The sequence below is a fragment of the Blastomyces gilchristii genome (assembly GCF_000003855.2).
Source record: "Blastomyces gilchristii SLH14081 genomic scaffold supercont1.10, whole genome shotgun sequence".
NCBI classification, from domain to species: domain Eukaryota; kingdom Fungi; phylum Ascomycota; class Eurotiomycetes; order Onygenales; family Ajellomycetaceae; genus Blastomyces; species Blastomyces gilchristii.
This window is the reverse complement of record NW_003101673.1, coordinates 1,719,910-1,731,935: the sequence shown is the minus strand read 5'-3', so window position 1 is coordinate 1,731,935 and position 12,026 is coordinate 1,719,910. Positions and strand designations below refer to the sequence as shown.

Here is a 12,026-nt window from a genome sequence, read left to right as displayed (position 1 = left end):
TAGTTGACACTTTGAACTGGTGAATGTTGACGAGCCAGGTGGACAATAATAATCCCAGGGTAGCCAGCCCCCAGAGATAAAAGCCTGAGTCTACAATCTTGGTTGCTAGTCTTTGCCTACAGTTATCTCCAATGGTACGAAAATAAGGAGTGAAAATAGAACAGAAGCAAGTTTAGATGCTACAGAAAAATATATGCCAGGAATCAATCCATCAACGCCCAACCCAAGATGGTACACGTGCATGAACAATTACTCAGATAAACACATAAATGGACCTAGCGCAGGAAAACAAAGGGATAAAATTGGTATGAGCTCGCTCGAAACGCTCTGTAAGACGTAAAATATAAAAAGAGGATCAAAATCACCCCAAAGAAGAAAGGAAGGAAATGAGTTGACAGAAGCTCCAGTTCAGCGTGTCGGACTCAATGGTCTGTTAAATCCTCCTTGCCGGTTCATGTACTGTCTGTACTGGGTCTTCTTCTCCTTGCGCACGCCATAGATATTGTTTCCAGGTACTTTAGTGTTCTGAGTAGTCCGGAATGACGAGAACCCCATCGTCTTCCGAATCAACTGGTCCAACTCATCGCCATCTGCACCATCAATATCCATGGCCATGCTGTCGGGCATAGGCTGGGTCTGGGGCTTTGTTGAACCATGCCGTCTCGATTCAGAAGTCCCATTCACCCTCCCCGATTCCCGGACAGCATCTCGACGGTCAGTTCTCGCGCCCCGCTGCCGTGGAGGTGACCGTGACCGTCGAGGTCGCGTCGATGTAGTACCATTTCGTGTAGGTGAGAGTGCTGGGGAAAGGGATCGGGTCCATGACCTATCACGACCACGTTCGCGGTATCGAGCCGATTTCCCATGATCTCCTACATATAACATCAGTACACATATTCAATATTTTCAGCATGAACATCAGGACAGAGAAAAAATGAACCAACCCCGTCTGGTATATCTGTCCCTACTTCCGCTCCTATCTCTATCCCTCCGCCCAGCCCTATCCCTATCTCTATCCCTATCCCTTCTTTCCCTGGACCTGGACCTGGACCTGGACCTGCTCCGATCTCTCCGATCTCTCGATCTACTCCGGTCACGTCTCCGGCCATCCCTATCTCTAGAGCGAGACCGTTGTCTACGCTCATCTCTCAGTGCGTTGCTCCGTTTAATATCGTCCCTGGTCGACCCCGCGTCTCGTCTGGATATGCCGCCATCTACCTCATTGCTATCATGGTCGCCCGCGACAGATTTCGAGTCATTCATCTCCCACATGGTCGAGCTGTCTGTCCTCCTCGCGCGTTTGGCTGGAGGTTCAACCATTGTCATTGTAATATTTTCGTTGAAGGGCTACCAGGGTGGACGTTTGGAGAGAGATATCGGGAGGCGAAATGCGCGTCGTGTCAAATAGTGCCGGGTACTAATAGTATAGTATGACTTTGTTCCTGCGAATTTATTCGTGTAAAAGGGAAAGGAGTTCAATCGTAGCCTACTTCGTTGTCCCGCTTAAAAAAAGAAAAAAGAAATTGACTGGTGGTGCTTCGATGTCAAGAGGTTTAACTTATTTACTGAATTAATAGTTACGGTCGCCGGTTCCTGCCGCGGATGCTTGCCGCGTCAACTTATCAAAATCCCGCAAAACGAGCATGAAATAAGAAGATCAGCGAAAGAGACGTCAGCCTTAAAAGAGAAAATCGAATTTGTTTGGAATATTTGATCTATATTAATCATGCCACCTACAAGTGTTTCCCATCGCCGTACGCATAATTTGCTATTAATATCCAAGCTACTTGGTGTGCGCAACTCCGCCTCGCCATTAACTCTCCTCCTAGACTCTCTAGAGCAGCCAGCTACCCCTTTGATCAGGGAATATATCAGAAGAGCAAAGGTAATATTTAAAATCTTAGTCTGCTTTACTTTGCTGTGGTTTGCTTTGATTTTAATTTAATGCTGTGTGTTACGGTTGATTTCTCCGTAAACCTTTAATAATTGTTTCAAGTTCCCCGCCGTCAATCAAGCATATATATAATACTTCATCCTGAATTCGCTATCATGTTGGATATCTAATTCCCCATAACATATCCCCCCATTGATAATTATGTATAAATTTTTGTTTCCACTGGAAGGAGGTTTCAGTGAGCGTCCCAGCTGACAGTCCTGTTTTAACAGCTATCAAAAATCCATATTATATTTGTCTCCTTCGAGACACTGACCCGCCCAGATGGCGTTGATACATTTATCCCGACCCGGCGGAAAACCCTGGCAGCTATTGCGAAAGAAGTGATCTCGGCTATATCGTCGCCACTTTCACCACATCCGTCAGGTCCTATTCCAAGAAGTATGTCGTTCGCTTTCCCCCTGGTTCAAACGAATGACTGTGACAGGGGAAGCCATGACTCACAGCACACCATATAGGATCCCTTGTAATTATCGATTCAGTTAATCTAATGATGTCTCGCAAACACGTCGAAGACCAGGAAATGAACCTCGCAGCGTATCTAAGCTCATTCCTAGGGCCACCCCCAACCAGCCCACAGAGCCAACATTCTACATCTCTAATTGCCATATACCATCAAGATATACCCACGTGCCCACAGAAGCAGGTACCGTACGCCCCATCCCCATTATCTCTCCTAACATACCTCGCCACAACAATCCTCACCGTCCACTGCATGAGCCATATCCTTGCCGAAAAGGTAGCGAGGGATAGGAGCCTAATGGCCCCTATCTTCGGTTTAGCGGAAGAAGCAGATGGCGTCATCATCGGCCGCCGCACTAGTCATAGCAAGAGCACCGATGATGATAGCAAAGGCCTCGTTATTGAAATGGAACATAGACGCAAGAGCGGCAGGGGTATTGTGGAGTGGTACTATCTCCCTCCTGCGGCGAAGATTCATCGGCAGCAGGTTAAAGAAGTAGTGATTTTGCTCGACGACCATCCGCTGTATAGACGAGAGGAGGAGCAGGGCGTTGAGAAGGAGGGGTGGGAGCCGGAGTCGACGTTTGAGTTGGGCTTGACGGAGCGGCAAAGGCTGGAGAGGGAAGGAGTTGTGTTGCCTTATTTCGATGCGCAGAAAGGAGATGGGCCTGGTGAAGGGGGTAGGATCCTCTATGATATGGGTGAGGAGGATGATTTCGATGAAGAGGAGGATGAGATTTGAATTGTCGCTTTACATCGTGGAGGTGGGGAGTATTAGTCGTCTTGCTAAAGCGGGGGAGTAGAAGACAATTGCTACAGAGCCAATGTGTAGGGTGGAACGCTTTGGAACTTCTGCCTGAGCGTCTGCGGGTAAAGGTTGCTGCGATAGGATGCTGAACATAGTTACCGCGAGCCTCATGATCCATTTGGTACCAAGCTTGACGATTTCAAAAAGGATGTCAGAGCTAGTACGAATGGCACGAAAAAGGATAGTGGGGGTGTGTGGAGATCTGATCAAGCTGAAAGAAAGGTCGAGAAGAAAGAAACGATATCATTATTAAAACAAAGCGCTATTTAAAAAAACCGCCAGCAGATTAAAACAAACAAAATGAAACCCACTGCCGCAAAGGGTCCATACTACAATAAAGACAATATCAAAATTAGCAACACTTTCTGCGATTACTTTTATTCATGTTTGACACACTTACCTGTTTCACAAGCAACTCCCAGTTTATCCGCACCGCGGCCTTACGGTATTTGAGACTGTCCTCCCTCAATCTCCCGGACATCTCGCCCATCCGCTCTAAGCTGTCGCCCCGGTAAAGGAGGTCTTCGACATTCTTAACCATGTATTTTGTTACATCTCGGAGCTCATCATTCAACTTGTCCAAGTTCTGGGGGGCGCGGCTATCCTGGTAGGTTTTCATTGTTCGCTTGATGAAACCGTCGAATTCAACGAAGGCGTATGGGCGTAAATTGGTGGAGAGGTATTGTGAAGCTGAATAGTTGGTTGTGAATTCGGTGGCTAGGTCACCGAGGTAGCTAAATGCGAGTTTACGCGGGTATGATCTGTCTGCGATGCAGAGGAAGCAAACCTCGTCTCGGATGACATAGCTGTATATAAACGTATAAGATTCCGTTGTATAAAAGGCAACAGGAGCTTTTCCGCAGACAATGTCCCACTCACTGAAGGTTGTATTGCCCGGACTCTATAGTAGCTTGCGGTTCTGAGTTTCGATTCAATCGACGGCATATGAGTTTGGCTTGCGACTTTGGTTCGGACAATATCTCTGTCTATTGATGTTCTCCGTGTTAGCATAACGAGCATCTTTCGTTTTCTCTCTCCTCTCCCCCCCTTTCACTAGAAACATAAAGCCGCGCGAGTGAACAGCAACACCAGCAACACCAGCATCGAGAACACCTACCTGCTGCTCATCATCTACGGAAGCCGCAAGCGGAACACCTAGATCAATCAAAAGCACCTATTAACACAAAGATCAACCAGAATCTCCCGGTAAACAAGAGTTTCCTAGAACCTACCATCCAGCCTCCAAATCTGAGTTGATAGAACCATCCTTCACGCACGAGATATGTTCCTTTTCGCTCTAGCTTGTTGCTACTTCCTTATCTCATCGCAGGATTCCGTGGACCAATTTATAGAACTGCAACGGAGGCAAAAAACTGCTCCTTGTTGTTAGCTTGCTTGTTTCAACAAGCCAGATCTCCGCCCCCTTCGCCGGGTGAACTTTGTCCTGTGAAGCTTCCTTTGACACGAGAACGTCACTTGATGAGTCAGCAGCTATGGGCCGGCGCCGGAAACAGAAGGCGGACAGCGGCGGCAAAACACCGCCTAAGCACGGCGCATTAAAGTAAGTTCATGTTAATGTTCATTTTCACCATCTTGATCAGTGTCTATTTGATTTGTCTCCTATATATACAAAGCTTATCTGCTATAGCTATTGCGGGAAAGCTAACTATGTTGAAGACCCCGCGCACCACGCCGTACTTCTGGTGCAGCAGGTCCTCCATATGATGTTGCGAATACCAAGACAAAGACCACCGTCGCGAAACCTCCGCCCAGAATGACCAAGCCAGGGCGTGTCAAGAAGTCTACTGGAGCACGACGTGGCCCGTCGAGGACTTCTAAGAAAGACCCGTGGAGGGAAGAGCAATTGACAACCAGCACAAATTCGCCTCTCATTCATCTTGACCTCGTCGTAAGTTGTGATCGATTATTAAATTTAACATCCTCCACTAGAAGGAACGAAGCTAACTGATGTATCTCCAGAAACTACTAGCGGACCCCAGGACATGGACCTGTCTCGATGAAGATGAGAAGAAGGAAATCATAGCTCTACTTCCTGATGAGATACAGCGGCATGCTGACCCGGGCCCAAATTCCGAAGGCCAAAAAGATAGTGGTGCACATGTCATTCCGCCACTCCCTGAATCCTTTGTGCGCTATTCTAATAACTGGCGTGATGCTGTGCGCCAATTCCAGGCCGACTTGGAGACGGGCAAGTATGATCCAGAATGGCAGCGCCAGGCAGCAGAAGCGATGGAAGAGAGAGCGCAGGGGAAGTTCGATAAGTTCAAGGAGGACCAATTCGAGGAGTTCTGGGGACAGAAACAGAAACTTGACTATGATGTTATTGCGGGAGAAAGTAGCAGGGTGAAGTTGGGGACTTTGGTTGAGAATGGTGTCGTTAGAGTTGGTGATGTCTGGAGATATTCGAGGTCGTTTGGCAGGGGACGTGAAAAGCTGCTGCTCGAGAAGGAGGTTCGGGTGGGTGATTTTCTTCTTTGTCTGTCATCTGCATTATTCTGCTCTGCCACAAGGGCTTTTACCTCTCTAACGCGACCTTAAAACAGATTGTGGACAGAGATGGCTCTACTCTCACTTTCGCAATTCCTCCTGGCCAGCGTGTATTTCTATGTGATAATTCTGACATGGCCCCGAAATCTTCGCGCGAGAATATTCAGACAGAAACTATCGACACAGAAGCTATCGACACAGCGCCAAACGGAGTAAATAATGGCTCTTCGCCAGCTGAACAAGCTTCTCAGGAGGGCCAGGTTGGTCCATTATCCGACCCCGTTACAAGTTCAAGGCCTGATGGGACCACTCCCAATGGATATGTAAATCCGACATTAGATACTCCGCCTACGGTTGCTGACAACCATCTTGCCAGTGAATCCATGGAGGGCACAGGTTTTGACCGTACTGATACACCAGTAAAATCTTTGAGCCCCGCCGCTGGGCCGGAACCCATGAATGTCGATAACTGGTGTGATAATATACTTCCAGGAATCTATGAGATGGCTTCAGCTGATTCCGACTCGGGGCTGTCATCAGCAGTAGATATGTCCTCTCCCCTATCTTGGAGGGAGGAAACGAAGTTTCCGGCCACTGGCGCAACGGACATCGGAATCACTGCTACTGAACTAATCGCGGAAGCCTTACAGATGGATACGACACTAGATGAAAAACCTGTCGTGGATCGCTTGAGCGATCCACCTTCCGACGTACCGGCGACAGCTAATGGCGGTGATGCCATTAACGCTGGTGCGGAGGCTGGAGTCAACGATGTCCAACTGAAAGGCCCCATGGAGTCAGTTCCACCGCGCTCTCAGTCTCCTGCGAACTCTGCTGTCAATGGTGACACGACGGAAGCCACACTCGCTGCTGGAGTTCCAGCCCTTTCCAAGCACGAAACGACAGCGGAGCCCACAGGTGAAACTACCGCTCCCACCGCACCAGAACCTACATCGGAACAAGCCCAAGAATCCATTCCCAAAGACATAATATTCAGCGGCGTTTCCGGACCTGGCCGTCTCTCTAACAAAATCCTAGAAATTGACGGCCGTATCACTCAGCCTCCCAACGGAAACGCCTGGAAAGAGTTCCGCTGTTACAGGGATAACCAGGATATAGGAAGCTTGTGGGAGTGCAGGCAGTCGTGGTTTGTGAGGAACAAGTGATGGGGCATGATGAACTGAAATGTTCTTCAGCCTCTTTTTGCTTTTTAACATTTCCGATCCCTAGCCATCCTGTCCTCCTCAGGTTGCATTTATAGTGCAGGTGAATAATCCCCGTACCACCCTCCCATCAACTTGGTCTATCAAATATGCATTGATAAACGCTCAATGAGCTTTGATCCACCACGATCTTGGCAAGTACAATCCTTTACACTGCTCAAACTCTTTCTTTTTTCGCGACCTTTATTTTACTTCATATTTTTTGCAAAATTCCTCTTCTTTTTTTCACTTTCTTTCTCTGGAACTCGCGGGATCCTGAAGATCATTTTCAATGTATCATGTGGGCACGGGATCTGATATTTGTACTGGATAATGCTGGCGTTCTTTATGATTGAAGAACAAAACCTTTGCATCGCAAATCATAAATTTTTGCCACTTAGATGTAGAATAGCCACCGGGAAACTTCATTAGGGTTATTTAACTGTCCTTCCCGGTTAATGGGGATTTGAGATCAATTAATGATATACCACAATACCTTCCTCCCCACAATTCCTCTCGTGGACTCCAAGTATTCATAAAACAAGTAGGTATATACATCGAGCAGGACCCCATCAAAAACCCCGTAAATATATGAAAATGTAAGTATACTCATGAAATACCAATCACCACCCATCCCCCGCACCTGCATTTGACCCCTACCCACCTCCGCCTCCGCCTCCACCTACACCACTCGCACTCAAACTCCCAGCATCTGGATCAACATTAATATCCACCGCGCTGCTACACTCAATAAAATCCTCGAGCTCCTCGGTCACCGTCTTCAACTTCTCCTTGACGGCCGCAATGCCCTCCGCCCCTACAATATGCCTAGCAGGCGGATTCTCATGTCCACCAATGGCCGTGATCGCATGGATGGTTTCCGCAATTAGTACATCCAGATGCGCGGGGCTCAGGGGTGGATAAATAGATACTACCGTTGGTGCGGATAGGGGTTCGTTGCAGGTTGAGCTGATGGGCTCTTCGTCAAGGTCGGCGTCGGTGTCTTCTGTTTGTCTGCTGGCGTAAGGACGTGGATTTGTTCCATTGTTAGTGTAGGACTTTGTGTTCGTTGAGGCTGTTGATGACGCGGATGGGGATACTGGGGAGGCGGAAGGATACGTCTCCGGCGCTGCCTCGGGCGATTGGCTGTAGGATCCCTGGAGATTTGGCAGGCGAGAGAGAAGGCCGTTCATAATGCCGCGGAATAACGGGGCGTAGTTTGTGGAGGGGGAGTAAGCGGGGAGGATGGGAGGGACACTGGTGATAAGGTTTGTGAGAATGCCGATTTCGATGCTGCATTGGAGGATGGTGAGGCGGATGTTGAAAGGGGCGATTTCGTAGGCGAGGCTCTGTTTCGTTATGTTATTAGATTCATGTTCTTTATTATACGCTCCTTCTCCTTGTTCCTTATTTTTTTTTATTCTCCACTATTTCTTTTCCTCTCCTGTCATGAGGGGTTGTCATGAACCTGCGGCAAAACACACATCACAGAAGCCCTCTAAAGCCCAACCTGCTGCACAGTAAACCCCTAACCCAGGGGTACCTATATGGCCGGCTAAGAAAATAATTAGAACTATGTTGTAGTCGTATGTCCAGTCTGCTCTACATACTAATGCCCCCAACGACGAGAATATGGCCATTTTTCTGCTTCCGAAATTGGGGTAAAACAGCCTTAATTAGATTTACTGGGCCAAAGTAATTGGTTTCGAACTGGTCCTTTACTAGAAGTCGAGTCCGTTCAGACGAAGCAAGTTCCTCGACAGTGCCAATTATTGCTGTAGATTGGGGGTTCTAAGTCAGTCATACATGTCGATTGACACTAGATATAACTTCCATGCGATGATACAAGGGAGTGACTCGCAACAACCCACCTTGGCTCGTGCAGCATACCAAAACATCGACTCTTCCAAATGCGTTAATGGCCTCTGCCACAATAGTTTGGCATTCATTCATCATTCTGCAACCAATTTGGCCATAGTGAATCAGCTGAGCTGTTCGTACTCTAAGAACCTCGCCCTTGGCTTTCCGAGAACCAGACAAGTTCAGTGCTCGATTAAATCTTCGGGGGCGGCAGACCTGATGTCAATAACCACAGGCTTCATACGCTCCCTGCATCCTACACCTTGGGCAGAGAGTTCGCCCAGAAGGGCTTCAAAGTCAGCGCTGCGAGGATCTTCCCGTTCAGGGTTCGGTTCAGGGACACCGGCGACGACGATCTCCCCGTGGGCAAGCAGCTGGCGAGCCAGTGAGATGCCGATGGGTGAGGTTCCCGCTGATATAACCCAAACCCGTGGCCCATCATGGGTAGGGAAATGAGAAGGTACGGAGCCTGGGGACGTAGGGTTGTCCGTCATCTGTGAATAATAAAGCCGAACAACAATTCTGGAACATGACGATCCATATAGCTGTCCCGTGTGATTTATAGTATTTACTGAGGTTTCAGCAGGTATAGCATATCCATCAACATGAAAATATATGAACAGAAAAAGAAGAATACACCCCCCTTTGAAACACGCAGATCGGATAACTTATATACAAATATGGTGCTAGGAGTAATAAGGGGGGTTGTTGCTTCTATCCCGCTTGCGCCAAGCAAATACCACGTGACGTCCGTTCCTGGTGCTGACGTTATTTCATTTGCTCGGAGCTGTTCGCCGGAGCTCCGATAGCAGCGAACTGGCTTCTGTCAACTAACTGCCGCGATTGCTTTGCGCAGACGCCTATCCACCCCGCAGAATTTTGGTATTGCGTTCAGAAGTTCAGCAATATGTCGGGGCGCAGGCAACAGCAAGAGGAGCAGGGCTCAGGCGTAAGCATCCTGTCCTTTATCTCCAAATCATATGCTACGCTCGCTCTTAACTAATGAGATGAAGATGTAGTCTTTGATCAAATCTGCCCTTCAGGGGTTGGCCTTGTTCATCGCAACCCAGTTTTTCGTTTCGCAAGTATTCGGGCCGTCAAAATCAGCGCAAAATGATACCAGTGGTGGTTCTGCGGCTGCGGGGAAAGCAGCTATTCCAGCTTTCGCAGACCGGCCGGATATCCGTACCATCACCAATGCTAGTATGGTCCCTCACAAGGTCGCCCCAATATGGCCTATGAATAGCTCGGTAGACATTTCCATTTACGTCTCGCCATCTACCAGTATTCCGTCATTGGATACTCTCCCAGAAGATGCAAAGGTGCTTGAGGAGAAGAATTTTACTCTCGGTGATTGGGACGACACCAGGGAGATCGCGACAAGTTTCAAAGTGCCCAGAGAAGTCCAACAAAACGGGACGCTATGGGCTCATTTCTACATGTCGCTCACTGGACAGCCACTGGACCCAAAAGACAAATCCTATAACGCTGCCAACGCTGTTTATTTCCGACGCCCGCTGAACCAGTATTTTCCCAAAAAGAAAGTGAAGAAGCTAAAGAATCTCCTCAATGCGGACGAGATAGAAGAGGGCGAGGTTGATGTTCCACGAGTGACCCAAATCGGGTCATTCTATCACCCCAACTTTACCCTCTCTGTCATCCCGGATACTGGGGTTATTAATTTCCCGGTCATGGCTCCAGCAGCGCGACAATATCTCCAGCTTGAGAGGACAGGCGCTAGAGATGCTACCGGCCAGAATGGATGGTACTACCCTATCCTCTTTGTCAATACATTTTGGCAATTAAAGAGCCATATGACCGAACTGAACTCCACTGTTGAGACGCTACCCCTCCATATCACGTTAAAAAACATGCAGAACTGGAAATTTACCTTGTTGGCCAACATTGATGAGAATACAAAACAAAGCCAGAGACAAGCTGCAAGTGGCGGCCCCCTCCCTACTGGTGGTGACGGAAGCGAATTCGAAACTTTTAAGGAGATTTTGTTAGACACCAATAGTTACCTTTTGGCCACTACATTCTTCGTCAGCATTCTTCATATGATTTTCGAGGGGCTTGCATTTAAAAATGATATTGTGAGTGCATTCCTTGCTATCTTTTATCCCATGTGTGAAGTGCTGTATCGCTAACATCTAAACAGTCTCACTGGCGCCAGAAGAAAGATTCGGTTGGTACGTCAGTTCGCACCATCCTTGCGAATGTCTTCATGCAAACAATTATCTTCCTGTACCTGCTTGATAACAGTGAGGGTACCTCATGGATGATTCTCGGCGGCCAAGCCTTTGGCATTGTCCTGGAAGCATGGAAGATCACCAAAACCGTTGACGTTCGCCTTCGTCGTCCGCGACGGGGGTCGGCTTTCTCGTTCCTACCATACGTTATTGTCTTCGAAGATAAACATAAGCTCAGTGAGACGGAACAAAAAACCAAGGAATATGATGAAATAGCTTTCAGGTACCTTTATATGCTCGCGGTCCCATTGCTGGCTGCATATGCAGTTTATAGCCTGGTGTATGAAGACCATAAGTCGTGGTACTCCTATGTTATCGAAACCTTGGTGGGAAGTGTCTACGCTTACGGATTCCTTATGATGGTTCCTAGCCTCTACATCAACTATCGTTTGAAGGTAGGGATGTTCTTAAGCCCCACTCCATGAAACTTCTGTTTTCGTCATAATCTCAACTAACATTGCTTTCCCCCTCAGTCCGTCGCACATATGCCTGGCAAAGCCCTCACATATAAATTCCTAAATACCTTCATCGACGATCTCTTCGCGTTCACCATCAAGATGCCCACTCTCCATAGAATCGCCACACTTAGAGACGATATTATCTTCTTTATCTGGTTGTATCAGAGCTATAAATATAAGGTTGACTATAAGCGTGTAAACGAATTTGGTCAGGGTGGGGAGGAGGATGAAGTTGAAGAAACCGAAGCGGATAAGCGGCCAAAGGCCCTTAAGGACTCTGAGCCTACTACTGTATCGGAGCCTGAGACAAGTACATCGGGAGCGAAAGCCAGAAAAGAACCCGCTCGCAAGCGGAAGTAAATTCAACTGTACAGTACATGGCCTGGCAAAGAGGGGTTGCAGTGGACTTGGGACCCAATAGTTAGATCTGGGAATATTAATGCATCTTATAGTTAGTTTTTAAATTGAATAGAGGTACATAAGTGTTTTTATTGGCGTTGTATAAGACTCCTGCATCATCTA

The 12,026-nt window shown here is 47.8% G+C and overlaps 6 protein-coding genes across 6 annotated transcripts; 3 read left to right on the top strand and 3 right to left on the bottom strand.

Annotated features, from left to right (window-relative positions):
• Positions 1-2: 2 nt before the first annotated feature.
• Positions 3-1,621, bottom strand: BDBG_05278 (uncharacterized protein). The gene is made up of 2 exons (XM_002624463.2): positions 945-1,621; positions 3-872 (listed from the first exon to the last, which is right to left on the bottom strand). The coding sequence occupies exons 1-2, from the start codon at positions 1,324-1,326 to the stop codon at positions 409-411; spliced, it is 846 nt and encodes a 281-aa protein (XP_002624509.1). The 5' UTR covers positions 1,327-1,621; the 3' UTR covers positions 3-408.
• Positions 1,577-4,177, top strand: BDBG_05277 (elongator complex protein 5). Its single transcript, XM_002624462.2, has 3 exons — positions 1,577-1,885; positions 2,167-2,335; positions 2,413-4,177. Exons 1-3 carry the CDS (start codon positions 1,727-1,729, stop codon positions 3,156-3,158), a joined length of 1,074 nt encoding a protein of 357 aa, XP_002624508.1. The 5' UTR covers positions 1,577-1,726; the 3' UTR covers positions 3,159-4,177.
• Positions 1,729-4,667, bottom strand: BDBG_05276 (vesicle transporter SEC22). Its single transcript, XM_002624461.2, has 5 exons — positions 4,457-4,667; positions 4,342-4,379; positions 4,104-4,210; positions 3,625-4,030; positions 1,729-3,553 (listed from the first exon to the last, which is right to left on the bottom strand). The coding sequence occupies exons 1-5, from the start codon at positions 4,488-4,490 to the stop codon at positions 3,491-3,493; spliced, it is 648 nt and encodes a 215-aa protein (XP_002624507.1). The 5' UTR covers positions 4,491-4,667; the 3' UTR covers positions 1,729-3,490.
• A 141-nt stretch (positions 4,668-4,808) lies between these two features.
• BDBG_05275 (uncharacterized protein) lies at positions 4,809-7,437 on the top strand. Its single transcript, XM_031722067.1, has 3 exons — positions 4,809-5,133; positions 5,205-5,702; positions 5,789-7,437. Exons 1-3 carry the CDS (start codon positions 4,999-5,001, stop codon positions 6,896-6,898), a joined length of 1,743 nt encoding a protein of 580 aa, XP_031578866.1. The 5' UTR covers positions 4,809-4,998; the 3' UTR covers positions 6,899-7,437.
• BDBG_05274 (short chain dehydrogenase/reductase) lies at positions 7,224-9,473 on the bottom strand. Its single transcript, XM_031722066.1, has 5 exons — positions 9,011-9,473; positions 8,806-8,891; positions 8,545-8,709; positions 8,419-8,489; positions 7,224-8,283 (listed from the first exon to the last, which is right to left on the bottom strand). Exons 1-5 carry the CDS (start codon positions 9,286-9,288, stop codon positions 7,591-7,593), a joined length of 1,293 nt encoding a protein of 430 aa, XP_031578865.1. The 5' UTR covers positions 9,289-9,473; the 3' UTR covers positions 7,224-7,590.
• Positions 9,474-9,610: 137 nt separating this feature from the next.
• On the top strand, positions 9,611-12,025 carry BDBG_05273 (ClpTM1 domain-containing protein). Its single transcript, XM_002624458.2, has 4 exons — positions 9,611-9,743; positions 9,814-10,890; positions 10,956-11,441; positions 11,520-12,025. The coding sequence occupies exons 1-4, from the start codon at positions 9,702-9,704 to the stop codon at positions 11,862-11,864; spliced, it is 1,950 nt and encodes a 649-aa protein (XP_002624504.1). The 5' UTR covers positions 9,611-9,701; the 3' UTR covers positions 11,865-12,025.
• Position 12,026: the final 1 nt, after the last annotated feature.